Below are 27,885 nucleotides of genomic sequence, written 5' to 3'. Positions count from 1 at the left end.
ATTTTCTTCATATTTCCTTATTTTCTTGTTTATAATTCTTTGTTTTGTTCTCTCTCTCTCTCTCTCTCTCTCTCTCTCTCTCTCTCTCTCTCTCTCTCTCTCTCTCTCTCTCTCTCTCTCTCTCTCTCTCTCTCTCTCTCTCTCTAATATTGTCTTTTTTCTTTCTTTTTCAGGTTAACGAACAAAAAAAAAAAAGAAGAAAAAAAAGAAGAAAAAAATAGTCATGGGAACAAACATCTCGAAAAGCGACGATGGTAAGTCTTTCATCTATTATTATTATTATTATTATTATTATTATTATTATTATTATTATTATTATTATTATTTATTTGTATTTCAGAGTCCAGCGAGCTCACTTCGGAAATGGTCGAGTGAGTACAAATATATCTTTCTTTTTATCTATATATATTAACGAAGGACATTTATATTTGAGATTGAATGCATAATGAAGTGAATGAAATAAATATGTAATGTGTTTTGAATTATTTATATATATTGATTGTTTATGTGAGAGAGAGAGAGAAATTATTGACATACAAACGAAAGAAAGGAAAAAAAAAGTATAATAAAGATATGAATAAGGAAGTGATAACAAACAATGGAAAAAAAGAAAGAAAGAAAGAAAGAAAGAAAAAATAAACAAACTCAACAGATAAACAAAAAAAAAATCATAAAAAAGAAGACAATTTAAAAACAGTCTTCCATAACACCTTTTTTTAACCTTCCTCTCTCTCCTATTGCTCTTTCCTTTTTATTTGTTTATTCATTTACTTATTTTTTTCAGGACAGGTCAGATGCGGAGGGGGAGGTCATGCATGGTCAGCATCCTCAGCGAGAGCCTGCGCGTCCAGAGTGACCTCACGCTCTCCATGCACCAGGTGAGAGCACGCTGATTAGGCCGGGACAGGTGAGGCCAAGATCTAAATATAGTTAGGTCAACCCACGCGCAGCTTATGTGACGTCATCAGGCATTTTGGGTGAGGCTGGGCTTGGAAGGTGATGTTAGTTTGAAAGAGCCATGATATGCTTTCTTTTTTTTCTCATTTTCTTCTCTATATTTCTCTCTTCTCCCTTCTTTCACCCTTTCTTTAACCTTCCCTTCTTTCACCGATCCTTATTTTCTTCCTCATTTTTCCTCATTATCTTCCATCCATCCATTTCTTCGTCCTCATCTTCCTTTTCATCTTCTTCTTCATCCTTCATTCCTTTCTCCTCATCTTCCTTCTCATCCTTTTCTTTATCTTCCTCATTCTTCTTACTCCACATTCTTCGGTATTTTCCACCTATCCTTTCCTTCCTCTTTCTTATTTTTGTTCCTCATCTCCCTTCTTATTCTTTCCTTCTTCTTCCTAATACTTCTTCCTACACATCCTTCTTCGTCTTCTTCCATCCATCCTTTCCTTCCTCTTCCTCAACCTTCGTACTCATCTCCCTTCTCATCCTTTCCTTCTTCTTCCTAATACTTCTTCCTCCACTTCCTTCTTCGTCTTTTTCCACCCATCCTTTCCTTCCTCCTCATTCTTCATTCTCATCTCCCTTCTCATTCTTTCCTTTTTCTTCCTCATTCTTCTTCCTCCAAATCCATCTTCGTGTCCTTCCACCCATCCTCTTCTGTATCCTCATCTCCCATCTTCATCTCCCTTCCTAACCTTCCTTCTCATCCCCCAACAGCTAGCGGAGCAGGGGAACACCGAGGCGCTGGAAGTCAAGCTACAGAACGGGGAGGACGTGAATCAGACGGACGAGGAGCAGCTGTCGGCCCTGCACCACGCCGCTCGCCTGAACCAGCTCTCCGCCGCCCGCCTCCTGCTTCGCCACCACGCCCGCGTAGACCAACCGGGGCCCGACAACCGCACGCCCCTCCACTATGCTGCGAGGTGAGACAGATAGATAGATAGGGAGAGAGAGAGAGATGGATAGATATGGCCTCTTGCAGACTCCTTATGTTCTTATGATCTTAATAGAGAGAGATGGAGTGTGATATAGATAGATAGATAGATAGGAGGGTTGAAGAGGTGAAGAAAGGAATGGAGTAGAAAAAGATAGAGAAGGGGAATGATAGATAGATAGAGATAGATAGATAGAGGAATTGATAAGAAAGAAAGAATGGAGGATTAAGAAGAGGAAAAGGAGGAAAAGGAGGAAAAGATAATGAAAGAAAGGTTTAAAAGAAAGGCAAAGAATGGAAAGAATCACAAAAAAGACAGAAATAAGGAAAAGAGAGAGAGAGAGAGAGAGAGAGAGAGAGAGAGAGAGAGAGACTAATAACACCTTATCTTCGTTTCATAACCTTTTCACACTAAGGTCACATTCCTCTCTCTCTCTCCCCCGTTTCATATTGTTTCACCTTCTCTAATCTTACGTCTTAATTACAGTTTCTTTATCTCTCTTCTCTTATGTTCTTTATTTCTACCTTAATGCCTTTTTTTTTCATTTCTTTACCCTCCTTTTCACCCTCATTTTTAATCTTTTCCTCCTCTCCTCTTTTTGCCTTTCCTCTTTTGAACCTTTCTTTCTTCTCCTCCTCTTCCTCCTCCCTTCCTCTTCTCCCCTCCGGTTAATCTTTTCTGTGGGTCACCCTCCTCTTTACCTTTATTTTTAATCTTTTTCTCTTCTCCTCTTCTTCCCTTTCCTCTTTTGAACCCTTCTTTCTCCTCCTCCTTCTTACTTCCTCTCCTCCCCTCCGGTTAATCTTTTCTGTGGGTCACCCTCCTCTTTACCTTTATTTTTAATCTTTTTCTCTTCTCCTCTTCTTCCCTTTCCTCTTTTGAACCCTTCTTTCTCCTCCTCCTTCTTCCTTCCCTCTCCTCCCCTCCGGTTAATCTTTTCTGTGGGTCACCCTCCTCTTCATTTTCATTTTTAATCTTTTCCTCCTCTCCTCTTCCTGCCTTTCCTCTTTTAAACCCTTCTTTCTCCTCGTTCTTCCTTCCCTCTCCTCCCCTCCGGATAATCTTTTCTATGGGGTCAGTTCGCCTGTTTGAAAAGCGTCTCCTACAAGTTCCTGGGATTTTCATGGACTTTTGTGATACCGGTGATAGTTTTACACGACTTATGCACCAATGACAGCCCGGTTAATCTTCCCTGTGGCCTTGGAAAACTATGACTGGGGTAAGTTCCTCTCCTTTTATCACTATTTATCGACGTCCTTCCATTCTTCCTCTTCGCAGGTGTCGGGCAAAGCTTCGAGTGGACACGGCTCCCCTGGTGGACATCGAAGGCCTCACGGGAATCTTAGGTAAGTGTCCCATAAAGTACTGTCGTTTTCTTTAAGTATCCCAGTCGTTTTCTCGTATGTATATTTTGATGGTAGACTCTGCCATTATTTGTTCATAGTTTTTAATTTATTTTTTTATTGTTATTTTATTTTTCCATTGAGACAGACTTGCAGATACAGACACAGAGACACAGAAAGACACAGACAGAGGTGGAGGCACAGACAGATGGATGGACACACATACAGAAGGTGACAGACAGACAGACGGACACAGGAATACAGATTTACCTACAGACAGACAGGACAGAGAGAGAGAGATAAGAAGAGAGAAAGAGAGATAACAGATAAAAAAGAAAGATAGAGAGGCAGTAAAAGACAGGAACAGAGAGACAAAGATACGTAAAGACAGATAGACAGAGATAAACAGACATAGAAATACAGATATAGAACTACATATAGACAGAGACAGAGACAAAGAGAAATGAGAAGAGAGAAAGAGATAACAGACAGAGAGAGACAGAGACAGAGAGACAAAGACACAGACAGACAGAGATAAACAGACACAGAAATACAGATATAGAACTACACACAGAAACAGACAGACAGAAAGAGAAGCGAGAAGAGAGAAAAAGATAACAGACACAGAGAGACAGAGACAGACAAAGACACGTAAAGACAGACAGACAGATAAACTGACACAGAAATAGATACAGACATAGTAAGCGAAAGAGACAGAGACAAAGACAATTATAGACAGACAGACAGACAGATATATACTCCATCCCCTCGGCAACTCCACCCCTCCGTCTCCTCTGTGCCACAATCACCCGAGTCTCCCCTTACCTTGAAAAAAAGAAGACCATATTCCAAACTTTTTTTCCTCTTATTCTTTTTCTAAGCTTAAAAAAATGTCTCAGCGATCCTTTGAGCGTTAGTTAAGGAAAAAATAAACGCCCCCCCAAAGACCTTAGTAATTAATTAACGAGGAAAAAATCGAATAACTTAGGTAAAATAGAAGGGGATTTACCTGTTCTGTGGGAGTTTTTTTTATTAATTTTTTGGTAGTTAAGTTAGATGGAAAAATACGAACTGTTGACAATATGTATTAGAATGAGGAGGAGGAGGAGGAGAAAGAAGAAGAAGAAGAGGAGGAGGAGGAGGAGGAGGAGGAGGAGGAAGAAGAAGAAGAAGAAGAGGAGGAGGAGGAGGAAGAAACAAGAATCGAGATGGAAAAGACAGAAAGAGAAATGTGCGAATGAGGAGGAAGAAAAGGAGAAGAGAAGGAAAAAAAAAGAAAAATGAATAGAGAAGAAAGGAGGAAAAGAAGGAAGAGAAGGAAGTAGAAAAATATAAGAATGATAAAAAAAAACATCGATGCCTTAAATATAAACAAACAAACAAATACACACAAAAAATAGAAAGAGAGATTATAAAGAGAGATAAAAAGAGAGAAATGATTAATGAAAGAATAATAATTAAACTAAGAGAGAGAGAGAAACAGTAAAGAAAGATAAAAAAAAAAGATTAGAAAGAGGAAATAAAAGAGAAAGACTACTCGAGCTTAACATAACATAGATTAACATAACATAAAGATTAGAAAGAATAATTAAAAGAGAAAGACTAAAGAAAGAACAAGACAACAAAAACGAAAAAAAAACAATAAAATAAAATAACATAAAAAAAACATTCCATTTACAGAACCCGAAGTTGAAGAAAACAAAAACAAGCTCACAACATCACCATCAGAAGAGAAGAAGAGGAAAGACGAGGAAAACGAGAAACGGGAAGCGGAGAGCAAGGAGGAGGAATCAAGAAGTGGAGGAAGTGGATCAGGAGGTGGAGGAGGTGGAGGGGAAGTGTCCATGATCCTCCTCCTCCACTCCCATAGCGCTGACGTGAACGCGAAGGACAAATACGGACAGACGCCTTTGCACTTCGCGGCCATGACGGGGAACTTGGCGGCAGCTGAGGACCTTGTGACGACCTGCAGGGCTGATGTGGAGGTGAGGAGGAGGAGGAAGAGGAGGAGGAAGAGGGGAAGGAAGGGAAGAGGAAAGGAGGGAGGGAGAAAAAGATGAAAAGGTAGATTGAAATGACAGGCTGCTGAGGGCCTTGTTACGACCTGCAGGGCTGATGTGGAGGTGAGGAGTAGGAGGAAGAGGAGGAGGAAGAGGGGAAGAAAGGGGGAAGAGGGAAGATTGGAGGGAAAAGCGAGGAAGGAAGAAAAGATGAAAATGTAGAGAGATATTGTGGGATGGTGAGGACTTTGAGACGACCTGCAGTGCAAAAATGGAGGTGAGAAGGAGGAGGAGGAGGAGGAGGAGGAGGAAGAGGGGAAGGAAGGGAAGAGGAAAGGAGGGAGGGAGAAAAAGATGAAAAGGTAGAGAGAAATGATGGGAGGGTTATGTGGAGGTGAGGAAGAGGAGGAGGAGGAGGAGGAAGAAGAAGGCGGGAAGGAAGGAGGAAGAGGGAAGACTGGAGGGGACAAGGGAAGGAGGAAGAAGGAAGGAAGGTTGGGAAGGAAGGAGGAAGAGGGAAGACTGGAGGGGACAAGGGAAGGAGGAAGAAGGAAGGAAGATTGGGAAGGAAGGAGGAAGAGGAAAGACTGGAGGGGACAAGGGAAGGAGGAAGAAGGAAGGAAGGCTGGGAAGGAAGGAATAGGGGATGAAAAGATAGGAAGGGAGGAAGAAAGACAGAAAAAAAGAAGGAAGACTAGGAGGAGAGGAAGGAAGGGAAGGACGGAAGAGGCAGGCAGTATCTGAGTCCCCATACCATCTTCTGTACCTTTCTCTACAACTCCGTCAGATTGAGGACTCCCAGCAGATGACCCCCTTAATCGTCGCCGCTACCCACGGCTACCTAAGTCTGTCATCGCTCCTCCTGCACGACGCGCATGCCAACCTTCGCCAGGCAGACTCATCCAAACAGACCGCCCTGCACCGCGCCGCCAAGGGAGGACATCTGGTGAGCGCTTCCATAAGTACTGTAAGATTAGGAGTGTAGGAGAAAGGAGGAGGAGGAGGAGGAGGAGGAGGATTAAGGAAAGAGGAGAAGGGAAGAATGTTTTGAGGAAAGTATTGCAAGAAAGGAGAAGGAAGATAATGTCCGATGTTTTTTCACGGATATTTCTGTGTGTGTTTATGTACCAAATTTTGCATGTTAGTTTCTGTATTTTCATTTTTTTCATTTTTTTTTTCAACTTCTTTTTGACGGAGTGGTTCAAATTGCTTCACTGCTTCACTGTCTCATGTCTCGGTTGGTGGTGATTCATGTATTAACTCTATTCGTTCTTTACTTTTGTTGCTATGAGTCTTTCCTCTCTAGTATCTTATTCTTTCAGTTTAATTTCTTACTTAAAATCATGAATCACTCTCTATTTCAACTTTTCTTCGTCTGAGTGGTTCATTGGTTCACTGCTTCGTTATCTCGTGCTTCAGGAGGTGGTGAGGCTGCTGCTGGAGGGTCGAGACAGCATGAAGCAGTTCGGGGTGTTTCTGAACGCCAAGGACAGGAAGAGCAAGACAGCGCTGTACCACGCCTGCAGCAACGGCCACCTCGAGGTACGCCATGCACGGGATATTCAGCCTTATAGATCCTTTAGTAAAAATAATATTACGTATACTTAAGTTTGCCCTAAAAAGAGGAATTTTCTTGGATTGTTATTTTTATTTTCTGACTTTCTTTACCATTTCACCGTTTTTAAAAGCTACAAACTAACTCAAGAACTATTAATAACAGTCTGCATATTCAAGGGAGGCTGTGTATACAAGTAGTAAAAACACTGGCAGGAGTTTCCTCTCCAACCGAGTCATCCATCATTGGAACAACCTTCCTTCAAAAATCGAATCCTTACAGCCTTACAGACTCCTTAGTAAAAAGACCATTACGTATACGTAAGTTTACCCTAAAAAGAGGAGTTTTCTTGGATTATTTTTATTGTTTTTATTTTCTGACTTTCTTTACCATTTGATCGTTTATAAAAGCTACAAACTAACTTATGAACTAAAGATTACAATCTACCTATTCAAGGGAGGCGATGTATACGAATAGTACAGACACTGACGGGAGTTTCCTCTCAAACGAGTCATCCGCCACTGGAACAACCTTCCTTTAAAAATCGAGTCGACTGTCATTTCGTTGCGTCAGGGTTAAAGCTTTCTGTTCCCTTTATTTCCATGTTTCTTTGGCCCCTCGACTGTTCATTTTTCCTTTCCTCTTTGAGCTTCGCCTTCTGACCTCCAGGTGGCGCGCGAGCTCCTGTCGGCTGGTGCGGAGGTGGATGCTGACACGACTAAGCTGGCCACGCCCCTACACGCCGCGGCCTCCGTGGGCAACGTGGAGGTGATGAAGGCGCTGCTGGAGGTGAGGAGGAGGAGGAGGGGGAAAAAGAAGAAGAGAGGAAGTGTAGAACGAAGACTTCTTAGATTTTAAACCTAAGACGACCTCCCTTCTCATCCTACCAAGCCTTTCCCTTCGCTTCTCTTCCTACCATTGTTCTTTTAGGCCTTTCACTTCCTACCCTTATGCTCTGCCCTTTTCCCTACCCTTCCCAGCACAAGGCATCACTGGACACTCCGGATATCTACCAGCGCACGCCCCTCATGTACGCGGCAGCGGGCAACCACGCGTCCGCCATCAAGTTGTTAGTGCAGCGCGGAGCCGACAGGGAGCACCTCGACCTGTGAGTGAAGGGGTGGAGTGGAAGGGAAGGGATGGGAAGGGAAAGTGATGGTGTTGGAAGGGAAGGGAAGGGATGTGGAGGGTGTTGGAAGGGATGGGAAGGGTGTTGGAAGGGAAGGGAAGGGAGAAGGGATGGGATGGGATGTAGAGGGATATGATGGGAAGGGATGAGGAGAGGAATTGAAGGGAAGGGAAGGGAAGATATGGGATGGGATAGGATGGGGTGGGAAAGGAATTGAAGGAAAGGGAAGGAAAGGGAAAGTTTGGGAAGGTGAAATGAATAGGATTAGAAGGGGTAGGTTACGTATATATTAATTGTTCTCTCTCTCTCTCTCTCTCTCTCTCTCTCTCTCTCTCTCTCTCTCTCTCTCTCTCTCTCTCTCTCTCTCTCTCTCTCTCTCTCTCTCTCTCTCTCTCTCTCTCTCTCTCTCTGTATTTTCTTTCTTTTCCTTTCCTTCCCTTTCCTTTCCTCTCGTTTCCTTTCCTCTCCTCTCTTTTCCTTTCCTTTCCTTTCTTTTCCTTTTCTTTCCTCTCCTCTCATTTTATCTCCTTTCCTTCCGTTTCACTTTCTTTCCTTTCCTTCCTTTTCCTTCCCTTTACTCTCCTCTGCCTCCTCCTCCTCCTCCCCAGTCAACACAGCACGGCCCTTCTGGTGGCGGCTCACGGGGGTCACGCGGCCGCCGTCAGGATGCTACTGTCCCTCGGTGCTGACCTCTGCGCTGACGACAGGCTGGACAGGACGGCGGTGTTCCTCAGCGCTCAGCAGGGCAAGATGGAGGCGCTGAAGGTAAGGGGAGGGGAGGGTAAGGGTAGGATAAGGGTAAGGGGCTAGATGGAGTTGTTTAGGATAAGGATTAAGTGTTTTTTTGCCGTTTTTCAGTTTGTTTTTTTCATGCCTAAAAAAAAATATCCTTCGCCTATTCCTCCTTCCCTTCCTTCCTTCTTTCTTCCTGCCTTCCTTCTGTCCATCCCTCCTTCTCTCCTTCCTTCCTTCATTCCTTCCTTTCTTCATATATTTTTCAGTGTTTTTTTCTTCGTCTAAAAAAAAAAAAATGTATCCTTTACTAAGTCTTATTCCTCCTTACCTTCCTTCCTTTCTTTCCTTTCTTCCGTCCTTCCATCCCTCCTTTCCTCCTTCCCTTCCTTCCTCCTTTCTTCCTGCCTTCCTTCCTTCCATCCTCCTTTTTTCCTTCCCTCCCTCTCTCACTTCTTCCTTCCTTTCCTTCCTCCCTTCCTTCCTTCCATCCTTCCATCCCTCCTTCCTTCCTTCCCTCCCTCTCTCCCTTCTTCCCTCCTTCTTTCCTTCCTCCCTTCCTTCCTTCCATCCTTCCATCCCTCCTTCCTTCCTTCCCTCCCTCTCTCCCTTCTTCCCTCCTTCTTTCCTTCTTCCTTCCTGCCTTCCTTCCTTCCATACCTTCTTCCCTCCTTCCTTCCTTCCTCCCTTCCTTTCTTCCTAAAACTCCCCTTTCTTCTCTCTTCTTCACACCGGAAAACGAAATAACTCGCCTCTTCCTTCCTTTTCTCTTCCCTTCCCCAGGTTTTGTTGGACACCGGCCGCTGCAAGGAGCTTCTCAACGCCATCGACTGCTACGGCTTCCCGCCCCTCCACGCCGCGGTGCTCTCCGGGAACAAGGGCGCCATGGACCTGCTGCGGAAGGCGGGGGCGGCGATGGACAAGCGGAACGAGGAACAGGACACGCTTCTCCATCTGGCGGCGAGGAAGGGATATACGGGGTGAGGCCCTGCGCAACGGTGCCAGATTGTCGTACTCAGCCACTTTTGTTTTGCGATTTCCGACCCCAAAACTGCCTCCTCGACCCCAATAATTGCCTTCATATATAGTTATCGTTATCGTTCTTTTCTCCTTTTTAATAATGCCGTGTTCATGTTTTTTGTTTTGCTCTTGTTTTTCTTTGTTATTTTTGCCATCTTCTTCTATCTTCACCCCCACTTCTTTTTTCTCCAAGCTTCTATTTATACCTCCTTCTTCTCTTCCACGTTTCCACTTCTTCCCTTCTTCTCCAGTCCTCACCCCTTCCTTCTCCTCCTCTCTTCCTCACCCCCATCTTCATCTCCCTCTGCACCTCCTTCAGGATACTCACGGAGCTCATCCCGCGCTGCATGACTCTCCTGAACTCCGAGAACGAGGACTTGGACACCCCCTTGCACGTTTCCAGCCGCCTGGGTCACGAGGGGGCGGTGGCGGCGCTGCTGGAGGCGGGCGCGGACGTGACGGCCACCAACGCCTCCTCCTCCACGCCCCTCCATCTCGCAGCATCCCTCGGTCATCTCCAGGTGGTGGTTCGCCTGCTGGATGCTGGAGCCCCGATGGATGTGTATAATAAGGTGTGAATTAATCTTTATTGCACGTTATTCCTGTTTTTTTTTTTATTCTGGTTTTTCTTTTTTGCCTTCTTTATCGTCTTTTAATTCTTCTTCTTTTTTTTCTTACGTTTTTATAAACTTTTTTTGCGTTTTTCACCTGCGGGATTCAAAATTTTCACTTAACCTTTATTGCACATTATTGCTGTTTTGTTTTGTTTTGTTCTGGTTTTCTTTATTGCCTTCTTTATCGTCTTTTAATTCTTCTTTTTTTTTTACGTTTTTATGAACCTCTTTTTTTTACGTTTTTCACCTGTGGGATTCAAAATTTTCACTTCTTATCTACCTTAACACGGATATGAGCACTGGAGCTACGCGCAGCCTTACCCACTCCTTCACCCACGCCCGCAGGAGCACAAGACGCCGCTGCTGGTGGGCGTGGCGGCAGGGCGTGTGGGGGTGGTGCGGCTGCTGCTGGGGCGTGGGGCATCCCTCTCCACGCAGGACGAGAGTCACCAGAGCGCGCTGCAGCTGGCGGTGACGGCGGGGCACAGGTGAGGGAGGGAGGGGGAGGGGAAGGGCAGGGGAAAGGGAGGGGAAGGAATGGATAGGGAAGAGGGAAGAGAAGACTGGGGAGGAGGGGTGGAGGAAAGGAAGGGGAAGGAGGGATAGGGAGATAAGAAATGGAAAACTGAATTATAAAGAAAAGGAGAAGGAAACAGAGAGAAGGTAAGGAAGGGGAGAGAATGGAAGGATAGGGAGGAAATACGAGAGAGAGAGAGAGAGAGAGAGAGAGAGAGAGAGAGAGAGAAGCTGAAAGGAGAACTGCAAGAGAGGAAGGAAAGAGGGATAAAGGGCAAGAGAGGGATGAATAGAATATATAGAAAGAGAGGAAAGGAAGAAAGAAATGGAGAAGAGAGAGAAGAAAATCGATTGAGAGGGAGGAAAAGAAAACAAATACGAAACATATCAAAACAAAAAACAAGAAAAAAATACGAGAAAGGGATGAAATAAAAGAAAACGAGAGAGATAGAGAGAGAGAAGAAGAAGAAATAAAAGAAACCCACCATCACTAACCCCCCCTCCCTCCCCCCCTTCCCCCTACTCCTCAGGGAAATGGCCATGGCGCTGGTGACGTCGCCAGGATGGGAGGAGGCACTGCGTCACGCCCACACGGAGGAGGGCGGCCGGAGAGTCACGCCCTTCAGGATGCTGGTGGAGCGGCTGCCTGACGTGGCCGAGGAAGTACTCAACAGGTGGGTCAGGTGTGCTTCTGTGTCCCTTCCACCTCCTTTATTTATTTTTTTTTGCTTATTCTTTATTTTTTCTCTCTCTCTCTCTCTCTCTCTCTCTCTCTCTCTCTCTCTCTCTCTCTCTCTCTCTCTCTCTCTCTCTCTCTCTCTCTCTCTCTCTCTCTCTCTCTCTCTCTCTCTCTCTCTCTCTCTCTCTCTCTCACTGTCCTGTCTTCCATTTCCTTCCTCCTCTTCTCCTTCCTTTTTCCTTTTTTCCTCTCTTTTCCTTCTCTCTCTCTCTCTCTCTCTCTCTCTCTCTCTCTCTCTCTCTCTCTCTCTCTCTCTCTATCTCTCTCACTCTCTCTCTCTCTCTCTCTCTCTCTCTCTCTCTCTCTCTCTCTCTCTCTCTCTCTCTCTCTCTCTCTCTCTCTCTCTCTCTCTCTCTCTCTCTCTCTCTCTCTCTCTCTCTCTCTCTCTCTCTCTCTCTTCCTCCTCTCTTTTCCTTTTTTCCTCCTTTTCTTTCTCTCCCTTCTCTCTCTTTCTTCCTTTTCTTCTCTCCACCTCTCTTTTCTTCCTTTATTCCTTTTCCCTTCTCCTTCTCTTCTCCTTTCTCTCTCACCTCTGCATTTTGATCAGTTTTAAATCCTTAGCGTCAAACAAACTCACAACACGATCAGAACGGGAAAGAAACACTCCCCCCCACCCTACACACCCACACCCACCCACCCACACACACACACACACACACACACACACACATACACCTAAGAGTTCAGATGATTATTTTTTTATCAGTTTTAAACACATATCGTCAAACAAACTCACAACACGATCAGAACGGGAAAGAAACACACACACCCTCACCCTCCCCCCTCCCCCCACCCCACACACACAGACCTAAGAGTTGAGATGACTATTTTTAGCCCCGAAGCTGAAACATTTTACGAGGCTCCCCGTTTTGGGTTTTCGGTAAATATTTATCTATACCCGACGCAGCCTCTCCCTCACGCACATACTTCTCTCTTTCCCTCTCCCGTTTTTTAGGTTAGAAATTATGACAGAAAAAGGGGGATTTGTACGAAGCGAAACGGTCATCAAAACAAAACAGTAAGGTAAAAAATTGATTCTAGGAAATGTTGACAAATCTTTCCTTTCTTATTTTTTTTTCTTATTCCTTCTTTCCTTCCCTTCCTTTCCTTTTCTTTCTATTTTTTCCCCTACTTCCTTTCCTCCTTCTCACCCTACTTCTTTTCCTTCACCTTCTTTCCCTTCCTTTCCTTTCCTTCCTGTTTCTTTCCCTTTCTTCCTTTCCCCCTTCTCAATCCTTCCTTTCCTTCCCTTTCTTCCTTTCCCTTCCATCTCCTTCCTTCCTGTTTCTTTCCCTTTCTTCCTTTCCTCCTTCTCACCCTCCTGCCTTTCCTTCTCCTTCCTTCCTTCCCTTCCTTCCTGTTTCTTTCCCTAACTTCCTTTCCTCTTTCTTACCTTCCTTCCCTTCCCCTTTCCCCCACTCCTTAACTCTTCCACTCCCTCCCTTCCCTTCCCTTCCCTTTCCTTTCCTTTCCTTCCCTTTCCTTTCCTTCCCTTCCCTTCCCTCTCTTCCCCATTCCCTTACTCCTTAACTCTTCCTCTCCCTTCCCTTTCTTCCCTTTCCCTTTCCCTTCTTTCCCCTTCTCCTTCCCTTCCCTTCCTTTTCCTTCCCCTTCCTTCCCTTGCTTTCCCTTCCCTTCCCTTCCCTTCCCTTCCCTCTCCTTCCTTTACCTCCCATCCCCTTTCCCTTCCTTTCCCTTTCCTTCTCTTTCCTTCCCTTCCTTCTTCTTCCCTTTCCTTCCCTTCCTTCCCTTCCTACCTCATCTTCCCTTCCTTGACTATGCCTTCACGTCCCTACCTTCCCATTTCCCTTACTCCTTAACTCTCCTTCCTTCCCTCTCCATCCTTTTCCTTCCCTTCCTACCTCATCTTCCCTTCCTTGACTATGCCTTCACGTCCCTACCTTCCCATTTCCCTTACTCCTTAACTCCCCTTCCTTCCCTTCCTTTCCTTCCCTCCCCTTCCCTTCCTTGACCTCACCCTTACGTCTCTCACCAGATGCATCCAGCCGGCCACACGCATACTCGCGGGCGGTAACACGGAGAAAGGCGACACAGAAATGATCTTCGAGTGCCTAGATGACACGTACCAGTTGGCCGGGGCGTCAGGAGGCGGCGGGGGGAGTCCTTACGAGCATAGCGGGCACTTGAAGGACCGCGCCAGGCCTTACACAACGGACGCCAGGCTGTTGAGGAGGAACCACCCGCTTATGTTGATGGTGCAGTATAGACGAACGGCCCTTCTCGCTCACCCCGTCTGTGTCTCTCTCATCAAACACAAGTGGAAAAGATATGGCAGGTGTGTGAGTGAGTGAGTGTGTGTGTGTGTGGGTGGGTGGGTGTACGTGTGTGTGAGTGTGTGCATGTGTAGAGGGAGGGGAAAAGGAAGGGAGGGAGGGCAGGGAAGAGAAGAAAAGGGAAGGGAGGGTGAGGAGAAGAGGAGGGAAGGGGAAGAAATAGGAAGGAAGGGAGAGAGAGGGAAAGGGGAAGGAAGGGAAGGCAAAGGAAGAGAAGAAAAACAGGAAAACCAGAAGAAAAGGGAGGAAAAAGGGAGAGAAAAAGAAGGAAGGGGAAGAAAGAGGAAGGAAGGGAGAAAGGGTGAGGAGGAGGAAGGAAAGGAAGGAAGAAGGGGAAGAGGGAAAAGGGAAGGAAGGGAAGAGAAGAAAAGAAAAGCAGAAAAAACATAGAAAAAAAGAAAAGAAAAAAATGGAAAGAAAAAGTGTGAGGTTATCTAAGTGTGTGTGTGTGTGTGTGTGTGTGTGTGTGTGTGTGTGTGTGTGTGTGTGTGTGTGTGTGTGTGTGTGTGTGTGTGTGTGTGTGTGTGTGTGTGTGTGTGTTTGCAGCAGAGGAGACAGTGCCAGGGTGTAAAAAAAAAAAACAATGTGAAAAAAAAGCCCGCTACTTACTGCTCCTAAATAGATGTGTGTGTGTGTGTGTGTGTGTGTGTGTGTGTGTGTGTGTGTGTGTGTGTGTGTGTGTGTGTTTACCTGTGTTACCTGTGTTCCAGCCTCCTGTACTACGGTTACCTGGCCCTCTACCTGGTGTTCGTGTTCGCTCTCACCGGCTATGTTCTTTCCGCCAGGTGAGAGAGAGAGAGAGAGAGAGAGAGAGAGAGAGAGAGAGAGTTTTTCTTTGTCATAGATGGAATATTCTTAAATTGCAACGTTCATCAATTAGCTGTTATTAACTATTTTTTTTTTCTTTTTTTTCTCTCCACCCATTTTTTCTTCCCCTTCCTAACTTTTCCCTTCCTTTCCTTCTCTCCTTTTCTTTCCTCTTTTTTCTATGTTTTTTTTCTGCTTTTCTTCCTCTTTTCTCCTCTTCTCTTTATTTTTTCTCGCCACCCATTTTTTCTTCCCCTTCCTAACCCTTCCCTTCCATAACTATTCCCTTCCTTTCCTTCTCTCCTTCCTTCCCTTCACTCTTACCTATTTTCCCCTATTTCATATCTTTCTCTCCCTATCCCTCCTTTTCTTTCCCTTTCCTTTTCCCTTCTTTCCTTCCTTCCCTTCCTTTCCCTTTCCTTCCTTTGCTTTCCCTCCCCTTCCCTTCCCTCTCCTTCCCCCTCCTCCCTTATCTTCCTATCCCTACTTTTCCCTTCCCTTCCCTTCCCTTTCCCTCCCTTCCTACCTCTTCTTCCCTTCCTTGATTTTGCCTTCTCGTCCCTTCCGTCCCATTTCCCTTACTCCTTAACTCTCCTTCCTCCCCTTCCTTTCCTTTCCCTTCCTTCTTTCCTATTTTCCCTATTTCAATTCTTCCTCTCCCTACCTTCCCTTTCTTTCCCTTCCTTTCCTTCCTTCTTACCTATTTCCTCCATTTCATATCTTTCCCTCCCTACCTTCCATTTCTTTCCCTTCCCTTCCCTTGCCTTCCCTCAGAATCCTCAACTGGGTGGACGCTACAAATCAGACCAACTCATCAGGAATTCAATTAACGGATGCTGTCAGTTGCGAGGTGAGTTTGTCCCCCGACCTTTACCTGTTTGTCCCTACCTGTCCTCACCTGTCCTCACCTTACCTTACCTTACCTCACCTCCCCTCCCCTTCCCTTACCTTGCCTTATCTTACCTTACCTTACCTTATCTTACTTTACCTTACCTTACCTCACCTTACCTTATCTTACCTTACCTTACCTTACCTTACCTTACCTTACCTTACCTTACCTTACCTTACCTTACCTTACCTTACCTTACCTTACCTTACCTTACCTTACCTTACCTTACCTTACCTTACCTTATCTTACCTAACTTAGCCTTACCTTTCCTTACCTTACCTTACCTTACCTTACCTTACCTTACCTTACCTTACCTTACCTTACCTTACCTTACCTTACCTTACCTTACCTTACCTTACCTCACCTCACCTTCCCTTCCCTTCCCTTCCCTTAGCTCACCTTACCTTACCTTACCTTACCTGTCCCCGTGTAATTGCTTCGTTTATTTTTTTTGTATTATGTCTATTGTCTTTCTTTTTTTTTCTTGGTCTTCTCCTTCTTCTCTATTCTTCTTTCTTTTTCTCCTTTTTTTCCTTTTTTCGCTTCTTCCCTTTCTTTTCCTCCATCATCTTTCTTTCCCTCCCTTTCTCTTTTTCTTACATTCTTTCCTCTTTTTTTTGTCTATCTATCTGTATCTTTCTATCTATTTATCTATCTATCTATCTATCTCTCTATCTCTCTATCTTTCTATCTATCTATCTATCTATCTATCTATCAATCTAACTATATATTTATATAACTATCTATCTCTCTATATATTTATTTATCTATCTATCTATCTATCTATCTATCTATCTATCTGTCTATCTTTCTATCTATCTCTCTATCTATCTATCTATCTACCTATATATCAATCTAACTGTCTATCTATCTATCTAACTATCTATCTATCTATCTATCTATCTATCTATCTATCTATCTATCTATCTATCTAACTGTCTATCTATCTATCTAACTATCTATCTATCTATCTATCTATCTATCTAACTCTCTATCTATCTATCTATCTATCTATCTATCTAACTCTCTATCTATCTATCTAACTATCTATTTATCTATCTCCTTCATCTAAATCCTGCACCTCCTTCGTCGTATCCTGCAGGAGGTGGACTGGGACGTATGGTATGGGACATACTTCATGGAGTCCTGCAAGTGGATGGTGGTGACCTTCGCGGTGGTGGAGATGTTGAAGGAGATGTTCCAGTTCTACCAGGTAAGGAGGAGGAGGAGGAAGAAACATGGAAACATGGAAACAGAAAGCCTATTGGTTCATTACGAGGTCGCCCGCTTGGGTGATTTAATCTGCTCGACCGCCACTTGGGGCTTGGTGAGCAGATGAAAGCACCTCGATGTTGAGGAGCAGATGGAAGCCCCTCGTTATTCAGTTTACTCCCGACGCAGCGAAATGACGGTCGATTCTATATTTGAAGGAGCTGATGGTATTCGCATTCACTACTTCTGAGGGAAGATTGTTCCAGTGGCGGATGACTCGATTTGAAAAGAAACTCCTTCCAATGTCTGTGTTGCATCGACTCGACTGAATGGGTAAACCGTTATTTCTAGTTCTTGAGTTGGTTTGCAGTTCAAAGAGTTTGGAGTAATCGACGTTATTGAACTTTTTCAGATACTTGAAGACTTGAATCATATCCCCTCGTAGGCGTCTGTTCTCCAGTGTAAAGAGATTGAGTCGCTTGAGTTGTTCCTCGTACGGTTGAGCCTTTAAGGTTGGAATCAACCGTACGAGGAACGACTCAAGCGACTCCATCTCTTTACATTGGAGAAAAGACGCCTACGAGGGGATATGATTCTAGTCTTCAAGGAGGAGGAGGAGGAGGAGTTTGACTCTTCTTATGTATATAGTGGCTGTGTTATTGTCCTCCACCTTTTGTTTATCTTCTTGTTCTCCACCTCCAGGCCCGTACGGCATACCTGAGCGGGGAGAACCTGGTGGAGTGGGCGTGCTATGTGTGTGCTGTCATCTTCGTGCAGGACCTGTCGGATTGCCCGGTGAAGGAGGTGGGTCTGAGGGCCGTATTTTAAGACACCATCGCTTCTCACATCAACTAATTCTAAAGGTCAAAGAGAGGATCAATCTGGTTTTCATGAGTGTTTTTTAAGGTTCATGGCACAGAAGAAGGGTCAAACTACCACCAGGGTCATAAAACTACCCCTGGAAAGGCCTACAGCTCCTACGAAAGCCCTGTCAAATATGTGTTTCTTTAGGTTCATGGTACAGAAGAAGGGTCAAACTACCACCAGGGTCATAAAACTACCCCTGGAAAGGCCTACAGCTCCTACGAAAGCCCTGTCAAATATGTGTTTATTTAGGTTCATGGTACAGAAGAAGGGTCAATCTACCACCAGGGACATAAAACTACCCCTGGAAAGGCCTACAGCTCCTACGAAAGCCCTGTTAAATATGTGAACTTGGGCGACGAAATGTTTTAAAATACGACCCTGAGGCACTTCTCGTCCTGTGTCATCCCTTCCTCTGTTAAATTCCTTCTTGTTTTGTTTTATTCCCTTCTCCTTTCGCCCCGATGTTCTTTTCCTCTTCCCCTTGTTAAATTCCTTCTTGTTCTGTTTCATTCCCTTCTCCCTTCGCCCCGTTGTTCTTTTCCTCTCTATTAAATTCCTTCTTGTTCTGTTTTAATCCCTTCTCCTTTCCTCCTGTTGTTCTTTTCCTCTCCTCGTTTCTGTTATCCCTGTGTTCTGTTTTTGTTATGTTCTCTTCTGTTTGAGTTGTGTTTCTGTGTCCTAATCCGTTCTGTCCATTTTCTGTGATCTGTTCCGTTTTGTTGCTTTAGTTTGTCTCGTTCTGTTCCATTTCTCTGTTCTCTCTTCCGTTTCTTTTCATTTCGGTCCATTTTTTTCCCGTGTCCCGTTCTGTCCCATTCCGTTCCTCTCGTCTGTTTTCGTTCCATGCTTGTGTTTCGTTCCATCCAGTTCCGTTCGTTCGTTTTCATCCCGTTTTTCTGTTTCTGTTCCCTATTTATGTTCCGTTCCATCCCGTTCCGTTCCCCCGTTTCCATTTCGATCTTCCGTTTCCATCTCGTTCTTCTGTTTCCGTCGCTCCGTCTCATCCGTTCCGTCGCTCCCCAGGGGTGGCAATGGCAGATCGGGGCCATGGCGGTGTTCCTGGCGTGGATGAATCTGCTCCTCTTCATCCGCGTCTTCCCCTTCTTCGGCATCTACGTCATCATGTTCACCGAGATCCTCACCACCTTCAGCAGCTTCTTTGCGGTCTTCTTCTTCTTCATCGTGGCCTTCGCGATGGGCTTCTTCACCGTAAGGAAGTCGTCGGTCTTGTTGTGGAGGATACAGTGCTGGGAGTTGTGGAGAGATTGGAGGTAGAAGGAAGGAGACCAGTTGGTAGACCTAGGAAAACATGGAGGTGTATACAGGGAGATTTGGTATTGATGGGATTGGAGGTAGAAGGAAGGAGACCAGAAGGTGTATACTGGAAGACTTGGCATTGATGGGATTGGAGGTAGAAGGAAGGAAACCAGTTGGTAGACCTAGAAAGACTTGGCATTGATGGGATTGGAAGTAGAAGGAAGGAGACCAGTTGGATACAGTGCTGGGAGTTTTGGAGAGACTGGAGGTAGAAGGAAAGAGACCAGTTGGTAGACCTAGGAAAACGTGGAGAAGGTGTATACAGGAAGACTTGGCACTGACGGAATTGCAGGATAGAAGGAATTAGACCAGTTGGCAGACCTTCCCACCTTTTCCCTTCCACTCCTTTCCCCTCCCCTCCCCTTTCTCTTCCCTTGGCATTACTTTTTTCTCCTTCCTTCCCCTTACATCCTCTCCTCTCCCCTCCTCTCCTCTAACCTCCCCTCCCTTCCTCTGGCATAACCTTTCTTTACCTTCCCTTTCCTTCCCCTACCATCACCACCACCCCTTCCCACCCCTCCCAAACCCTTCCACTCCCTCCCCTACCCCTCCCCTCATCTCCCCAACTTTCCGACTCCCTTCTCTTCACCTTTCTTCACCTAGCTATCCCTCCCCTACCCTACCTTCCCCTCCCCCCGTGCCTCAACCCCACCCCCCTCCTCACCTGTCCCCCGCTCCCCTACAGGTGTTAAGCGGTGAGCACAGCTTCCGGACCCCCGCCCATTCGCTCCTCCGCACCGCCGTCATGATGATTGGGGAGATAAACTATGTAGACGTCTTCAACAACCCAGACGCGCCCCTGCAGGTGAGTGAGTCAGGTGTGGCATATGTACAGGTGTGGGGGTCCTACAGGTGTGCTAATTAATGGCGGTGTTTACTTGGTCTGGGTTCGAATCGGGTTGAGTTTTGGATGATTTTTTTATTTTTCTATTTTATTTTGTTTTATTTTATTTATTTATTTGATTGTTTGTTTATCAATTTTTGGAGGTGATGTTTTTTTTTTCCTGTTTATTGGTGTTTGTTTTGATGCTTTTGTTGTTGTTATTGTTGTTGTATGTTGTTTCGTTCCTATTTTTCCTTGTTTTTTTTTTTTTCATGGTTACCAACACACACACACACACACACACACACACACACACACACACACACACACACACACACACGCACAAAGGAGGAAAGAAAAACACACCAAGCAATATTATTCACTTCCACATGTTTTTTTTTTTCTTATCTATGTGATCAACGTTTATTTTTTTTATTATTTTGTGAACAAGTGTTACTAGTTTTTTTTTTCTTGCAACACAAAGCCACACGTGTTTGTATCCATCTGTGTGTGTGTGTGTGTGTGTGTGTGTGTGTGTGTGTGTGTGTGTGTGTGTGTTCACTGTTTTTCTCTCCATTTCTTTCTATTTTTCATTCTCCTCTTCCTCTCTATTCTCTTCTTTCTCCTCCTCTTCCTCTTTCCCTACATGCATTTATCTTCCTCTGACTCCTTCATCTTCTCATTCTCTTCTATTTCTCTTCTATTTATCATTCTCTTCTGTCCTCTCTTCTTCCTCTTCTTCCTTTCTTCTTCTTTCTTACATGCAGTCACCTCCTTTCTTTATCTCCTTCACCTCCTTCAATTCCTTTCTCTTTTCCTTCATTTCCTCTTTCTCTCCTCCTCTCCTTCCTTTCTTCCTTCATTCTTTAACTCCTTCACCTTTTCCTCTTTCTATTCCTTTCTCTTCTCCTTCATTCCCTCTTTCTCTCCTCCTCTCTATCCTTCCTTTCCTCTTTAACTCCTAAGCCTTCTACTCCTCCTCCTACTCCGAATTCTCTTCACCTTACATTCCTACACTCCTTAACTCACATCCTCCACGTCCTAATCCTCCTTCCCCGCCTCCTTCAGTACCCCGAAGTCACCTACATCCTCCTCGTGGCCTTCCTCGTCTTCATGTCCATCCTCATCATGAACCTGCTGGTGGGCCTTGCCGTGGACGACATCAAAGGGGTGCAGGACCAAGCCATGCTGGAGAAACTCGCAATGCAGACCGAGGTGAGACTGGGAGAGTGGGAAGAGAGAATGGGAATAGAAAACGGGAAGAGAAAATGGAAAGGTGAGCGTGGGAATAGAAAACGGGAGGAGAGAATGGGAAGAGAGAATGGGAATAGAAAACGGGAGGAGAGAATGGGAAGGTGAGCGTGGGAAGAGAGAATGGGAATAGAAAACGGGAGGAGAGAATGGGAAGGTGAGCGTGGGGGGAGAGAATGGGAATAGAAAACGGGAGGAGAGAATGGGAAGGTGAGCGTGGGAAGAGAGAATGGGAATAGAAAACGGGAGGAGAGAATGGGAATAGAAAACGGGAGGAGAGAATGGGAAGGTGAGCGTGGGAAGAGAGAATGGGAATAGAAAACGGGAAGAGCGAATGGGAAGAGAAAATGGGCAGGTGAGGGTTGGAAGAGAGAATAGGAATAGAAAACGGGAAGGGGTGAGAGAGAGAATGGGAAAGAGAGAGGGAAAGTGGGAAAAGAAAACGGGAAGGGAAAACGGGAATAGAGAATGGGAAGGGAGTGTGTGAGAAGAGAGAAAGAGAAGAAAATGAAGAAAGAAAATAGGAAAAAATTGACAGAATGAAAGAGAGAGAAAAAAGGGACAGAGAGAACGAAAGGTTAAAGTAAATGACCCTTGACCTTGATGCCTAACCTTGGAAACTCTTGAAGAATGATTGCCTCCTCCTCCTCCTCCTCCTCCTCAACCCTTCCCAAGCCGGCGTTAATTACGGGACATCACATCGCCTTTGAGACCATGATATCCGACCTTGAATAATTCCTCCACTAAATCTCTCTCTCTCTCTCTCTCTCTCTCTCTCTCTCTCTCTCTCTCTCTCTCTCTCTCTCTCTCTCTCTCTCTCTCTCCTCTATTTTATTCATATTTCCTCTTTTCATCTATTCTTTTTCTTATTCCTTCACTTATTCATTTATCTCTTTCTTTCTTTCTTTTTCTCTCGCTTTCATTCTTTTCCTTTTCCTTTCTTATCTTTCTTCTGTTTTCTTCTTTATCATTCTTCTTCGAGTTCTTCTTTCCTTTCTTCTCTCTGATCTATTTCTCCTTCAATTACTTCGTCTCTCTCACTTCCTTCTCCTCCTCCTCTTCCCCTTTCGAGGCATATCATTGTCAAACGCTTGTGGCTTGCTTAAACAGCTTAGACAGGACCTCGTGACCTACCATGCTAAGAAATAAATGTTAGTAATATACATGCAGATGAAGAGGGAGAGAGAGAGGGAGGAGGAGGAGGAGGAGGGGGAGAGGGAGGGAGGTGTTGTGAGAGAGTAGAACCTTTCCTCTTTACTCGCTCCCTTAATGAGAGAGAGAGAGAGAGAGAGAGACCCTGAAACACTACCCACACTGCAAGGCAGACGAGAACACAGCCTGAACAGAACCCGATGTGAACCTGTCCTGAACGAGTACTATACCGCGGTGTAGCACTCTCTCTCTCTCTCTCTCTCTCTCTCTCTCTCTCTCTCTCTCTCTCTCTCTCTCTCTCTCTCTCAGTTATTGGTTGTTTCTTCTATTCCTTTTTATTCTTTTTTCTTCTTATTCTCGTTCGTTATTTTCTACTTAAAATCTCTTACTAACTTACTGACTTACTTTTTTTTACTTATTTTTACTTACTTTTATTAATTATCCATCACTTAACACTGCTTTCACTTTCTATGCTTTCTTTCCTCCTTCCTTCCTTCCTTCCTTCTTACCTTCCTTTCCTCCTTCCTTTCTTCGTTCCTTCCTTCCTTCCTTCTTTCCTTCCTTCCTTCTTTCCTTTCTTCCTTCCTTCCTTCCTTCCTTTCTTACTCCTTACTTGTCATCCCCCAATTCCTTCCTTCCTTCCTTCCTTGTTTCCTTCCCTCCTTCCTTCCTTCCTTCCTTCCTTCCTTTCTTACTCCTTACTTGTCATCCCGCACTTCCTTCCTTCCTTCCTTCCTTCCTTCTTTTCTTCCTTCCTTCTTTCCTTCCTTCCTTCCTTCTTCCATACTCTTCCATACTAACTCTTACTATCCTCTTCAACACAGTTCCCCTTCACTTCTCTTCACACTTCTCCTCTCTGGGATACGAGCGGTCACATTGTGCTAGCGAGAAAGGTGATGAGGTGGTGGTGGTTGTTAAGGTGATGGTGGTGGTGGTTGTTAGGGTGATGGTGGTGGTGGTTGTTATGGTGGTGGTGTTGGTGAGGATAATACCTTTGAAGCTGGAGTCGTGTTTACTTAATTTCCTCTTCTTTCTTTCTTTTTTTTTCTTTTTCATTTTCTTTGTGTTTGGAGAGGGAAGGTGAAGGGGTGGTATTTGGGTGTAGGTGTTTGGTTGAGTTTGGTTAGGTTTGGTTTGGTTTGGTTAGGTTTGGTTAAGTTTTGGTTGAATTTGGTGAAGTTTGATTAGGTTTGGCTGTTTTTTTTTTTTTTTTTTTTTTTTTTTTTTTTTACGTTGTTGCCTATTGCGCCGGTAGACATCTTCCCGGTGGGGCCTGATGGTCGGCCCAAGGCTTCTTCCAGGTGGGACCTGATGGTCGGCCCAGCCCGTTCTGGCGCAGGCGAGTGTTTATAGTGGCGCCATCTTGTTGGGGAGGTTTGGTTCAAGTTTGGTTAGGTTAGGTTTGGTTGCATTAGGGTTGGTATGGTTTGGTTAGGTTAGGTTAAGTTTTGGTTGAATTTGGTGAAGCTTGTTGAGGTTTGGCTATATTGGGTAGGTTTGGTTTAAGTCTGTTTTTTTTATATTATTTATTCCCTAGTATCACTAGGGAAACGGGCCCTTGTTCGAAGACGGCCCGTTGAGAGGGAAAAGCTTGCTCCCTCCCTGCACGAGGGAGCACGGGCCTTTGGGCCCGTAGCAGGATGCCGACAGACCGACTCTATCGGCGATCGAAATCTAGCCGACCAAGTCGATCTGTCGACGAGGACTGGCGTGTTTCTGATTTAAGTCTGTTTAGGTTTGGGTAGGTTTGGTTGAAAGTTTGGTTAGGTTAGGTTAGGTTAGGTTGGTTAGGAAGGTTAGGTTCCATTAGGTTGCATTAGGGTATCTTAGGCTTGGTTAGGTTAGGTATCATTCATCATTAACACTCTTGCATTCATCACTAACACACTATCTTTCCCTTCCACAGCTGGTCCTGGAGCTGGAGATGGTGATACCTGACTGGGTGCGGCGGCGGTGTGTGGTGCGGAGCCTCACCATCCCCAGCCGAAGAAGTGCCGGTTGCTTTGGGGGCTGTTGCGGCAAGTTCAGCTTCTACCAGGAACGTGAGGTAAGGGGAAGGGAGAGGGGGAAGGGAAATGAAGAGAGAGGAAGGGATGAATGGAGGGAGTAAATAAGAGGAAAACGACGGAATGGAAACGGAAAAGAGCAAAAATTGAGGGAAGAAAGAAAATGGGAGGCGAAGAAAAAAGTTAAAAATAAATGAGAAAATACATGGACGAAGGGAACCACAACCTAACCGTCACTCCTTCTGCAGAAAAGTGACATCGAAGAGTTGCGTCACGAAGTCCTGAGTCTGAGAGCATCGCTGGAGCACGTCACCGACACGCAACGGCCTCTGCGTGACCTCGGCGGCGACCTTGCCCGTCTCCGTCAAGTGGTCACCGAACTTAACCACCACATGCGTCTCAAGAGCTAAGGTAGTGACTGTAGGTGGATCTACAAGGCTCTAGAGTAGTGGTACTTGCTGGGTAGTGGCATTAGACTTCACTGTATGGTCGAGAATAGTGGTAGTGGGCTGGTAGTGTTGGTAGATAAGAAGTGTAAGGTCCTGGAGTAGTGTTAGTGGCGTTAGACTGTTCTGTAAGCCTCTAGAGTAGTGTTAGAGGTTAGTTAAATGGCTCTGTTTTGTCTTAGTGTTAGTGAGTGGTTAGTGGCGTTAGACTGTTCTGTAAGCCTCTAGAGTAGTGTTAGAGGTTAGTTAAATGGCTCTGTTTTGTCTTAGTGTTAGTGGGTGGTTAGTGGCGTTAGACTGTTCTGTAAGCCTCTAGAGTAGTGTTAGAGGTTAGTTAAATGGCTCTGTAATGTCTTGGTGTTAGTGGATGGTAGTGGCGTTAGACTGCTCTGTAAGCCTCTAGATTAGTGTTAGTGGCTGGTTAGTGGCGTTAGACTGCTCTGTAAGCCTCTAGAGTAGTGTTAGTGGTTAGTTAGATGGCTCTGTAATGTCTTAGAGTAGTGTTAGTGGCTGGTAGTGGCGTTAGACTGTTCTGTAAGCCTCTAGAGTAGTGTTAGAGGTTAGTTAAATGGCTCTGTAATGTCTTAGTGTTAATGGCTGGTTAGTGGCGCTAGACTGCTCTGTAAGCCTCTAGAGTAGTGTTAGTGGTTAGTTAGATGGCTCTGTAATGTCTTAGAGTAGTGGTAGTTGGTGGTAGTGGCGCCGCGTGGCTACTAACTAACACTAACACTAACACAACCTCTACGAAAGCTAATCAAAATGTGTGTGATCCCCTGAAATGATTGAGTATATGGAACTTCGTATAGTATTTGTGTTCTAATGAGTGTTTTTTTCACGTTCACGGTACAGCAGAAGCCTTGTCAAACCATCACCAGGCTCATAAAACTACCCATGGAAATACTAACACAACAACCTCTACGAAAACCTTATCATATGTGAGTGTCAAACTATCACCAGGCTCATAAAACTACCCATGGAAATACTAACACAACAACCTCTACGAAAACCTTATCAAATGTGGGTGCCAAACTATCACCAGGCTCGTAAAACTACCCATGGAAATACTAACACAACAACCTCTACGAAAGCCTTATCATATGTGCTGGAAAATCCGGATGTCTTCACCAACAGATTAAGGAAACAACACAGAAACAAACGCAGCTTCCCCACAAGCAGAATAAGTTAATGGGTGGAGGTTAAAAGGGTGTCAGTTGTTGCGTGATCATGTGCTTCTGTGGGGTGACAATGGCTGGGATATTTATAAGCCAAATCTCAGGATGTGTGAGGGAGAGCATGATCAGTTTCGGGAAGAGGGAGCGTGGCGTGGCATGGCCCAGCACACTCAAGCAGTCAGGAGGCATCAAGGGTGTGAGAGAGATCTTGCACCTGGCGATGAAATATGTAGCGACCTTGGTGTCTTTAGCGCCTGGGTCCTTCTTCTGGTATGACTTGTACTTATTTCTGCTATCTACGGGTTCTTCTTTTTCTTCTTCTCCTTCTTCTTCTTCTGCTTCTGCTTCTGCTTCTGCCTCTTCTTCTTCTTCTCCTTCTTCTTCTTCTTCTTCTTCTTCTTCTTCTTCTTCTTCTTCTTCTTCTTCTTCTATTGGCCGAAAGTGGTTCTCCTTGGTTAGGTTAGGTTAGGTTGCATTAGTTTTTGTTAGGTTTTGGTTACGCTAGGTTAAGTTAGGTTAGGTTTGGCTTGGTTTAGGTTGCATTAGGTTTGGTTAGGTTTGGTTAAGTTTGGTTTAGGTTGCATTAGTATTGGTTAAGTTTGGTTAGGTTTGGGATAGGTTAGATTTAGGTTTGGTTATGTTTGGTATGGTAAAAGGCTCTCGCAGAAGATGTCGGGGTGTCCAAAAATTGTCCATGGGTAGTTTCCTGAGCCTGGCGGTAGTTTTGCCAAGACTTCCGCGCCGTGAACGGGAAAAAAAAAAACGGGACGAATACACGTGACAACCCAATGTAGATCCTCTCTGGCCTTGAAAAGCGTTCCTAACAATAGTCCCAAACGTCTGGTAATTCGAGTGTGAGTGAGTCAGGGGCCGAGAAATGTCAGAACCCGCCCAGAATTGAAGGGACAGACAAGTGTTAGGAAAGACCCGAATATTGAGACTCATTAGATGATTAACAAGCTTCGAGGAATGAGTGGCGAGTGTACGTTCTTTCCTTTGTTGAGTAAGAAAGAAAGAGGATTTGGGAACAGTGAACCTTGAAACTGAGAGACTATAAGAGAAGGAGGATCTAGAGGGGGTGTCAGTGTGTCAGTTCGAAGTCTGTCAGTGAAGTGTGATCGTCTTCTTTTCCTGCAAGCCATCGAATCAACATAGGAGGATCAAAACCTTCTCTTGTAAGTTCTAAGCATATCCCTAACTATAGAATCCAACCCTATGCAACTAGAAGAAACCTAAAGTGAAGCAGGTCAAATTGTGTTCCCTCTGTAAGCCTTAGAACCTGTATAAGAAGATCAAACTCCACTCTCGTAAGTTCTAAGCATATCCCTAACTATAGAATCCAACCCTATGCAACTAGAACAAACCTAAAGTGAAGCAGGTCAAATTGTGTTCTCTCTGTAAGCCTTTGAACCTGTATAAGATCAAACTCCACTCTTGTAAGTTCTGAGTATATCCATAACATAGAATCCAACCCTATCTAACCTCAGTGTCTGTTTATTACGATAGAAGGAAATAGATCAAATTATGTGCTCTCTGTAAGCCTTAGAACCTGTATAAAAAGATCAAACTCTACTCTCGTAAGTTCTAAGCATATCCCTAACATAGAATCCAACCCTATCTAACCTCAGTGTCTGTTTATTACGATAGAAGGAAACAGATCAAATTGTGTTCTTTCTGTAAGTCTTAGAACCTGTATTAGATCAAACTCCACTCTTGTAAGTTCTAAGCATATCCATAACAGAATCAAACCCTGTTCAACTTAAGTGTCTATTTTTTTCGATAGAAGGAAATAGATCAAATCGTGTTCCCTCTGTAAGCTTTCTGACCTGCATAAGAGAGTCGAAACCAACTCTTGCGTAATTTTCAAGCAGATAATATTATGTAGAATCCAACCCCATGTAACCAGTGTCATTTTAATACCATAGAAGGAAGGAAATCAAAGTCCCTCTGTAAAAGAGAGAGAGAAACAGACAGACAGAGAGACAGACAGACAGACAGACAGACAGACAGAACTTAGCACCTTGTCAAAACCACCAATACGATACGTGAACCAAATTCTCAAGTGGGAAAAAAAAAATCGTACCTCAACATCTGACGGAGAGAAGATCAGGG

General features: G+C 44.7%; 1 protein-coding gene across 6 annotated transcripts; it reads left to right on the top strand.

Moving 5' to 3' along the window:
* Window positions 1-179: 179 nt before the first annotated feature.
* On the top strand, window positions 180-27,345 carry LOC126985569 (transient receptor potential cation channel subfamily A member 1 homolog). 6 transcript variants are annotated; one of them, XR_007738807.1, is made up of 26 exons: window positions 215-254; window positions 341-371; window positions 785-878; window positions 1,672-1,877; window positions 3,168-3,235; window positions 4,913-5,217; window positions 6,020-6,178; window positions 6,652-6,774; window positions 7,457-7,576; window positions 7,768-7,895; window positions 8,525-8,681; window positions 9,432-9,628; window positions 9,988-10,240; window positions 10,628-10,770; window positions 11,329-11,472; window positions 13,534-13,833; window positions 14,542-14,616; window positions 15,413-15,488; window positions 16,630-16,740; window positions 17,442-17,543; window positions 18,630-18,815; window positions 19,609-19,728; window positions 20,815-20,961; window positions 24,056-24,196; window positions 24,404-24,754; window positions 24,843-27,345. XR_007738807.1 is itself a non-coding variant. In XM_050840717.1 (26 exons), exons 1-25 carry the CDS (start codon window positions 224-226, stop codon window positions 24,563-24,565), a joined length of 3,579 nt encoding a protein of 1,192 aa, XP_050696674.1. In that variant the 5' UTR covers window positions 215-223; the 3' UTR covers window position 24,566; window positions 25,451-27,345. The 6 variants fall into 6 exon arrangements, 2 of the variants coding, with proteins under 2 accessions (XP_050696672.1, XP_050696674.1); XR_007738808.1 differs by having other exon boundaries at window positions 24,404-24,842; window positions 25,161-27,345; XR_007738806.1 differs by having other exon boundaries at window positions 24,404-24,930; window positions 25,161-27,345.
* Window positions 27,346-27,885: the final 540 nt, after the last annotated feature.

This window comes from Eriocheir sinensis, chromosome 59 (genome assembly GCF_024679095.1).
Source record: "Eriocheir sinensis breed Jianghai 21 chromosome 59, ASM2467909v1, whole genome shotgun sequence".
Lineage (NCBI taxonomy): Eukaryota > Metazoa > Arthropoda > Malacostraca > Decapoda > Varunidae > Eriocheir > Eriocheir sinensis.
This window is presented reverse-complemented; position numbering and strand designations above follow the sequence as displayed.

Bases quoted from the DNA above. Each gene is read 5' to 3' on its own strand.
- LOC126985569 (XM_050840715.1), top strand. From the start codon at position 224: ATGGGAACAAACATCTCGAAAAGCGACGATG. The intron at 1,878-3,167 runs GTGAGACAGATA...TCCTCTTCGCAG, and splicing joins CCCCTCCACTATGCTGCGAG to GTGTCGGGCAAAGCTTCGAG. The intron at 11,473-13,533 runs GTGGGTCAGGTG...GTCTCTCACCAG, and splicing joins GCCGAGGAAGTACTCAACAG to ATGCATCCAGCCGGCCACAC.